We start from the raw sequence: 9,434 nt of genomic DNA, 5'->3' as shown, positions 1-9,434 counted from the left end.
TCTTTGTAATTTTTATCTTTGTAATTTTGAAACTTCTCAACCAATTTTTAGTCATTTTTAGGACGCTCTGACATCCTCTTATCATTGTTATTATTTTTTTGATAATATTTTTTGATTTTTTGTATTTATTTATTAATTTTTTTTTCAATTCTTTTCTTTTTGCATGGGGATCTAAAAATAGGTTATAAGAACAACTTATTGTTTAGTATATGCTGGACAATAATAATTAATTTTATACCCTATTCTATAGTATTCAATATTTTCACACTTAAAGCCAATTATTTATTTGTTTCAACAGATTCTTTGACAATTATTTCCACACATAATATACAACCCTAAATTTTCCAACCCCTCAATCAGATCCTGTTGGATTAAAGTTATGAACTAACAGAGAAGTATTTACTGTCAACAACTTGTAACAAGTCTGGAACCTCAAGGGCTGCATTATTTGAGAAAAGGTGGGAGGATCATAATTCAGGCAGATCCACCCGGCAAAACTTAATGGAAAACGATTGGGAACGGCAGAGGGTACACAACTGTGAAATCTCTACAGTTAATGTTTTGCAATTATGGACATGAAGAACACAGCATGCTGTACTGCATTATTTGGTTTCAATGATGCAGAGTTTCCACTTGTTTCACTATATTGAAAAAATATTAAATGCCATCATGCAATCCATAACTATTGATATCTTGATTATTGCAAGCTCAAATATTGCAGACCAAACATTCGTTGAAACTATTGTTGCTTTTACTCTGTCAAATTTTCAGCCTCAGGATCTCCACCTTTCAGGTTTAGCCCTAAAATGTACACTGGCATGGCTTCTTGGAACCTTTTCATATGGGGTTTCACATGAGAAAAATTGGAAGCAGAATTTCACAAAAAGCAGAACTTTGAATGTAAACGCTTAAGATTTTCCCATGGCTGCAAGTAAAAGAAAGCAATATAACTTCACTGCAAATAAAAGCTAGTATCATCCAACACAAACCATGTAAATACATACTTATACTGAATGCATCTAGCACTCTAGTACCTTCAACCTCAAAATTCTTAATACCAGCTTACACGGATGCCAAACAAAGCTTCCTCATATTGTTTTTGTAGACTACCTGCGTAGGGGTAATTTAGCTGCTACTTGAAAGCATTCTCTATAGCTTCATTCTGAAACAAGATCATCAATTCCCTCGTTCATTTTTGACATACAGAAAAGCTAATTTTAATTTCTTCTGCTCGAAGTCCGTTGTGACGCCTTTTTGCAAATCTCGGCAGGTGCCTGAAAACCAACATCCTCTACATCTCCTACTGTCTTGGACAATCGTCGCTTGTGCACTTCTTCCACCAGTGACCGGTGTAGTAGCTGGCTACGAATGTCTACCAGTGATCTGTTCCTTGCTAATCTACGACTGTCCATCATCCTTTTGCTTTTAGAGCTAGAAACTCTACTTTGTGAATCCAGCAAAACCTTGCAGTTGTCGTAGGCATTTGTCGCCAGTACATGGCCAGTATTGGAATTTAAATTTTCTCGAGGACAGAATCTTGTTGAATTTTGAGTCCTCGTGTCCAGATGTTTCTCCCTCCTTCTTGTGCTTAAATCAAGCTTGTGCTCATCGCCAGAGATGTAGTTCAAGCAAGAATATGATCCTGAGTGTGAAGAGCTTTGAGAGCTGGTATCATCAAACAAATCATCTGCAACAGCAGTTGTTTCCAATTGATTTTGTGATATTGAAACATTAACCTAAGGCCCAGCAAGCATATCCAGAATTAACCAGTTTTTTCGATTTTCCTATCAGAACGAACATGGGATACCTAGCTTGTTCTGGCTGTAGCGTACAATTGTTCCTATACCAATTCTTTTGGAAAACTTTGATTAGCATTTCCAAAATTCTAAGACATTAGTTTCTTTGAATAAAAGGAAGATATTCCTACTTGATTTTGACAAAATTCAGGGTCTGAAGATACATCAGACGGACCAAGGCCAAGCAAAAATTAACTAATTCTTTGATTAGGCTAACTAGTCCATGGCTCAAATAGGAACTACATAGCAGCTAAGCTGTAAGGCATCATGGGGGACATACCTTGGAGCAAATGTGGCATTAATCCTGATAGGGATGAATGAGATGATGAATATGAGGAAGAGTGGAATGGATGATTAAGCCCATCATCTTCTTGGTAATCAAATATATGGCGGGGTTCAGCATGGGGTAAGTCCCATTTCTTCCAGTTTGGCACTAGATCAGAGATCGCCCCGTCAATCATGTCAGCAATTTCAAATGGTTCCCAGTCACCAATCTCAAGCTCCTTGACCATCTCCATTGCAACATCAATCGGTGTGTCATGTAGAATGTCGAAAGGAAAAAATATGTTCCTAGGAGTTCCTGCAAGAAAACATTGAAGGGGAAAGCACTTCAGTACATGCTTGTCTACAAATACTTGCCAGTTAACAAAGCTTATGAAAGCAACACTGTCATCAGTATGGCAGAAACTATGAAAACTCCTTTTTTTCAGCAACAAACAAGCAATTCCTGAAGAACAAACGTTTTAAAACAATTGTTCCCTTACCATCTTCATTAGCAATTTGCACTTTAAGGAAGATGGTATCGTCACGGTTCAGCTTCCCTGTGATTATCATGTCTGTCCTTGGGGGATGATCGTTTAGTTGGAGTTTCTCCATTTCCCTGTCATTCAGAAATGACTTTTGATTTCTAATCCTTGGAACCTGTGACAGTTCAGCTTCATCAGATGCAAGAAATGGATCAAGCAGTAGCTCTTTTGCTGGCAATCTCTTTGAAGCAGTTTCTAAGCATTTTCCAATAAACCTCTGAGCTTCCAAGTCCTTAATCCGGTAGAATACTGCTGGTAACTTCCCCTGCATAACAAAAGTATTATGCTGGGCAAACTCTACCTCACCAGAAATTACGTGTTACCATGAAAACAGACTTTACCGATGTTACTTTCTTGTAAATTTGTGCTGGATTAGTACATTCACTATACGGGTATTCTGCTGTGAGCATCTCCAATACACACATGCCAAATGAGTAGACATCAACTAGTTCATTGTAATTCTCCTCATATAGTTCTGGTGCCATGAACTCCGGAGTGCCTAAAAATGGTTACCGAATCGTAGAGATGTAAGTCAGCACAAATGGAGCAGACATTGATCCATTCATCAATGAAGGAAAAAATGACTACCTATGACACTGTGTGCTGATTGGGAACCCCGGAGTATGGCTGCAAGACCTAGATCACCAATCTTGACCTGTCCAAGATGGCCATTGACAAAGATATTGTCACATTTTAGGTCTCGATGAATTACAGGAGGATCATGGCCATGTAGATACACGATGCCTTCTAAGATTTGTCGAGCCCATTTCTTGATGGCTCGGATGTTCACACGGGTATATTTTTGGCGATATCTGCAAAACAGCAGATAGTTCTTGCATTATGGCATAAAACGCATCAGGTTAAAGGATCATGGCCACGTAAACAAATTTGAATTGCGAAGGAAATTACTGTCTGAGAGTTCCTGAAGTAAATATTTCAGTGATGAAGTTAAAGGTCTTTCCACGAACATCAATCCAAGAGGCGTAAAATTTGATGATAGAGTCATGATTGAGGATTCTGAGCAGATGAACTTCTGAGTAAAGCCTCTGCAAATCGTCTGGTGAGCAAAGCACCTGACTGAGTTTAGCCTGGTTCCATGCCACCTCTATTCCCAAGAATTCATCTATTGCCTTGTACACTGTTTTCATTGCTCCTCTGCCAAGAACTTCTTCAAACTATTCATTTGAAACACATTCAATTCTTGTCACAAGTGGATATATACATTAATCTTTTTCAGCAGTCCCATTAATCAAGTAATCAGTCAATCATCTCATAGAGGAACTAAATTGAAATCTTGGATTAAACATACGTGTCACTCATCACTCGAATCATACATATTTTCCATCCCAAAGGTATAACATAGTGATGATGTGTTTGCAGATGTGTCTATGAACCATATAAACAAGTCAAAGTTCGCGAAGAAGTCTAAATATGTTAAAAGTATAGTATGAAAAAAATAACTAAAATTTTAGACATAATCATTAAATTAGATTTAAATTTGGTTGGGAAGTTCTACAGGCAATGTCTAGTAGTTGTAACCAGCCGAGATCTTGAAGGCTTCAAATTAGGTACATGTTTTTGTTATTTTAATTATTTGTCTTGTTAATTTTATATTTTAATAACTTTTTCTACCTAGTTTTTGATTTTTTTGGTTAGGTAGATTTTTAACCATATACAAACAATTGGAGTATTATTTTTTTCAACAAATTATTAAATTATAGGCTTTTAGAAAATATCAGAATTTATTAATTTCACTACAATTTAAAACCGTAACCTTAGAAATTGAAAAATCTAGTTTCTATCCAACGTTGCGTTACCTAACACAAATCATTCATTAACTACTAAACTAAACGAAAAATAAAATCAATTAAGATCATTGGTAACACCAAAACTAAATAATTGTCTGTAATATCTACCAATCATAGCCTACGGTCTTTGCAGTCTGCACAGATAATTCTTTAATTAACTGGTAATTCAATAAGTACCACCAACTAGTGTGTTAATAAATCATCAATTTTAGGGATGACTAAAACCAAAAAATCTAACATAAACAAAGATTAGGACAGTGACTAATTCCCAGCTAAAAAGGAAAAAAGGTTTAACCTATTAAATTATTAAGATTCATGTATTGACATGGTAAACATGTTCGTGTGATAACTAAAACAATTCATTACTCTGTGCAATCATGTCTAACCTCCTCAAACTACACATTCTCAATTAATATTACATGTATTTTATACAATAAACTAATTGATAATACAAGTTGTGTCCTAGATTAAACCTAAGTTTTGGTACATCAAACTGGACAGGACAACATCTCTTAAATCGACATGGAATGGTTTTTGCCCGATCTTATGAACAACACTATCTTGTACAGTCCAATCTAATCCAGTCTCGTCAAGCTCAAATACACATGCTAAATGAACCCTAGATTGTGAGTTAAGGTAAGACTTGGTGAAGGTACAAACTAGTAGACCTTTAACCTTTTATTCAATGCTATGAGAATCAATGCAACTTGTAGAAGTAATTGCAAGAAAATAAGAACAAAAAAGATGCATGAAGACAGCAAATACATACATGCATACATACATGCATACATATATGTATGTATGTATGTATATATATATATATATATGATGATGATATAAAAGGCTAAAACGGCTAAAACTTACCCGACCATAACGACCTGTAGGATCGGTTTCAGCATAGCCATGATCAGCCTTGGTTTCATCAAAAGGACGCACTTCAACATGCTTTTTATACATCCTTATGTTATGGCCAAAACTTTTGCAAACTTTATGGAAAAATATTGGGAAAGTAGATAAGACTTGAGGGTTTTAGGACGTAAGTAGATATTGTGTGTGTAGCTAGCTATATAACTAATTCTAAGCAAAAGATCGATGTGCCCTAAATCCGGGGCTTCCCCTCATGATTTTCATAGGAGAAAACACCAAAGAGAAGCCAGAAGAGTCTCGAGTAGTCTATCCTTAGCATGATCCAAGCCATTTCTACAACCCCACTTGAAGATATTAAGTCGTACTTCTTTGCAACCATTTGGGGTGAAAGAAAAAACAGATATTGAATTAACTTGTCTTAGAATTGACAAGACAGTATTACCGGAAGTGATGAAAAATGTTTTTGGCTAGTTTTGCTGAGGGTAGAAAAGCAAAAATATCCTTCGCAAACAAGGATATAGTATAGGCAAAATAGATGTATAAGTTTAATTAGATAGATATAGCTGCAATGACTCGAAGAATTCTGAATTTGAAGAATCCGTGGCCACTTTTTGTTGGAGACATTTGTGGATGATCAAGAGAACCCAAAATGAATTAGTGTTAATGGATGTTTGAGAGAGCTTTTGAGAAGATAACTTGGAATGCTAGCCAAGATGCAAAAAAGTTATATAGAAGATGGCTGTGATTGCAACTTCTTCACAGGAGGTGCTCAATAAATAAGGGGAAAGGTAGATGAGTGAAGACGAAACTATGTGGAAATATGTGATCCTGTGCCATTATATGATTTTCCATGGAGGGATATATTATAATCGTGGCTATGCTGAAGACTCTTTCGATATAATTTTTTTTTTCCTTCTTGAATTGACATATCTAAGTTCAATAAATTCCATCTATGAAAACCATTAATATAAATGTATTTAGGGTTACAAAATATCAAGTCTAATCTAACAAGTTAATTGAATGATTCATCAATTTAAAAATATCTTTGGAGTCAAGCTTTATTTTAATTTAGATTTTTTCAATTAAAATGATGTAATTTTATTTTAAAAATAAAATAATTTCGATTTTAATATATTTGATTAACTATCAATCTATGACTTAAATCTTGTACGTACCATATCAGCCGGAGTTACTTGTAACTATACTATTTATATAATTTTTTTAAAAGAAAAGAAACACATAGAAAAAGAAAATGGTGGGCATTTTTATATTTTTGTGGCGTCTTTCTTGTGTAGTTGAGAATTGTGAAGGAGGAAGATTCCTCCTCCTTATCATTCATCAGGATGTCAAGCTTGACTTTGATGCCATTATTGCAACTGAAATGACACCATTATACCTCCATGATTTTTTGGCCACGCATATGTTTAGATATGGACGGCTTGGCTTTTTTGGATTACATGGTGAAATTTTGTTAAACTCCAAAAAAAAATCAAGGAAAGCTCAAATAGGCCCCAAACTATATAGGAGTTTCAATTAAGTCCTCAAACATTTTTTCTTATATCAATTGAATTTCCAATTATTCAAAGGATTCTCAACTGAACCTTCGGTCCATGGCAGTAAATAGATTTCGTAAAAATCCTATATTTATGCATAAAAATTTATCTTTTTTGTATAAACCTTGATGTTCTTATTAAAAAAAGTAGTGAAATGGAAAAATCATTTGATTTTTTTTTTTTGGAAAAATATGAGGATGCAATTGAGACTAAGTTTTTAGAGATGGGTAAGTGATGCGAGAGATGCCAAAAAAAAATGAGAATTATAACTCTCCTCTTTTCTTTTTCGTTTTTATCTTAGGTGTAAGCAATTTTAATCTTAAATTACTTGAACTAATGTCAGATTACAGCATGAGGCAAGTTATATAAGTTGCACTCACGAAATGAATACCCCATATTTTTTTAAAATACTCCTTCATTTGATTATTGTAACATCAACTTGAGGTTGATTATTAATACGTTTTTATAATCTTTTCTAAGATTAGAATATTGACTAACTAGATGAATTAAAGCTCATAGGACAATATTGAACATGGATGTACAAGACAAAATGGATTAGCAAAGCTGACTCTAATTAATTACATTAATGTTAGAAAAAATCATATAAAATCTGCAAAACCATCAAAGGTGTATCTTCTTATGTTAATTAAATGATATCCTAATACCAATGGACCATTTTCAATTAGATGATTATGTCTAATCCATGGTTTAATAATAAAACAAGTTCATTAACGCTCACTAAATAAAGCTTAGTCGGTGGTGTTTTCGGTTACAAATTATTGATGAAAAGGCCAACAAAAATATTGGCACTAAATAAATAAAATGCACCAACCAGATTATATTGGTCATTCCGTCGCTAAATAAATTACCAATGAAGTATTTTGTCACTTGATTTGTCGGTACAATCTAAGTATTGTCAATGGATTAGGTGATGGAATTGGTGTGTCCATGACTAACTCCGTCCAAGATTCTAAAACTTCTTAATTATTCTGTAATTTTCTAACTAGATAGTATCTTTATCTATGATAGAATCACCGATGGATTTTTTTTGTCCATCAATGATTCTATTAGAAAATTAGTAATTTTTTTTAGTTAGGTTGTTGTTAAATTTAAAAAAAAAATCACAATAAAATCAAACACTATCAATTTTATTGAACATCAAAATTTTATTAATTTTAATATTTATTATAATATTAATTTTACAACTATAAATACATCATTACATGGATAAAGATACAACTGTAAAATCCTTAGCTAAAAGAACCAAAATGTGAAGTAGGGTAATATAAAGTCATATATTTTATCATTTTCTCCCACTTTGTCATATTTTTTCTCTTCTAATTTGGCTACTCACTCCTTGACCTACTTTAGGATCCTTAATTCAAATTCTAGCATCGACTGCTTGGCGTAAACTATTGTGTGCTTAAAGTTAAAGTAATACAACCCCACCTTGTTTCTCTAGCCGATCTTATAGGCATATCATTAACATAATTCTTATTCAGGCTATCAATTTCTCTAGTCTCTAACCACAACCAAGGATTATGAGAAAGATAAGTGGAAGCGTATTCTCCGTAGGCTTTTCATATACTCTGTTTTATCTAATTATAAGTAAAATCAAAATAAAAAACATTTATTTATTAAAATAAAAATCAAATACAATACCCTCATATTGCAAAACTATATCATACAATTCTTCTCCCGATAGCATTGACAATGCAACATCTTTTGTCTAATTATAAGTAAAATCAAAATAAAAAAAAATTATTTATTTATTAGAATAAAAATCAAATACAATACCTTTATATTGCAAAACTATACCATACAATTCTTCTCTCGATAGCATTGACTATGCAACATCTTTTTCATCTTCTTTGCATAGAAAATTCCAACCATCTATGATTATCTCCAACCATCTTAAATCACAGCCCCAGCCACCAAAATTGTTGTATAAACTTCATTCCCAACTCAAAAACTAATAGTGGAAGATGACAGGAGCTAATCTGGTTAAACTCTGCAAGAACTTGATGGTCTGTAAAATTGAGCATAACAAAATATAAGAGTATATAACAAATTTTACACACACACGAATGTGAACTTGAATCAAAGACTCTAGTTTTTTGTACTGTGGGAGGAGATTTGGAGATTAAAAAGAGAGAGACGGGGATGGGATATCTGCAGAGTAGCTGTAGCGTTTAATCCATTTAGGATCGGAACAGAAGAAAATCATATACATATAGGATATGGTCACTGAGCTGGAAAAGCAGACTTTTCCAAATTGCTTTTGAAGGGTAGAAAAGGTTGAAGATCACCCAGAAGATGTTTTCCAGAAGCACTTTATTGCGGAGAAGGAAAAAACCAGTCTTCCATTTTTCACCTTGTAAAAACTTGTATCACTAATAGTATTTTAAATAAGTATAATACATACTCTTTTTATTACTCAACTGAAAATCACACACAAAGGAGATTCTAATTGGATGATTTGTCATTAATAACTCATTATAAATTATTAACATAATCATATTAATTATCTTATTTAAATAATACCAAACTTTTAAATATTGTTAGGAATTCATGATGCTAACTTATATTAACAACAAATCAAGT

At 33.4% G+C, this 9,434-nt stretch overlaps 1 protein-coding gene across 2 annotated transcripts; it reads right to left on the bottom strand.

The window, feature by feature from the left end:
- Positions 1–919: 919 nt before the first annotated feature.
- LOC105137671 (probable serine/threonine-protein kinase WNK4) lies at positions 920–6,094 on the bottom strand. 2 transcript variants are annotated; one of them, XM_011043499.1, is made up of 7 exons: positions 5,275–6,094; positions 3,512–3,777; positions 3,191–3,414; positions 2,944–3,101; positions 2,561–2,867; positions 2,077–2,376; positions 920–1,642 (listed from the first exon to the last, which is right to left on the bottom strand). In XM_011043499.1, exons 1-7 carry the CDS (start codon positions 5,365–5,367, stop codon positions 1,218–1,220), a joined length of 1,773 nt encoding a protein of 590 aa, XP_011041801.1. In that variant the 5' UTR covers positions 5,368–6,094; the 3' UTR covers positions 920–1,217. The 2 variants fall into 2 exon arrangements, with proteins under 2 accessions (XP_011041801.1, XP_011041800.1); XM_011043498.1 differs by having other exon boundaries at positions 920–1,687; positions 5,275–6,088.
- Positions 6,095–9,434: the final 3,340 nt, after the last annotated feature.

Source organism: Populus euphratica, unplaced genomic scaffold (assembly GCF_000495115.2).
Source record: "Populus euphratica unplaced genomic scaffold, PopEup_1.0 scaffold69.1, whole genome shotgun sequence".
Taxonomy (NCBI): Eukaryota; Viridiplantae; Streptophyta; class Magnoliopsida; order Malpighiales; family Salicaceae; genus Populus; species Populus euphratica.
The sequence above is the reverse complement of the archived record's forward strand: the minus strand, read 5'-3'. Positions and strand labels throughout refer to the sequence as shown.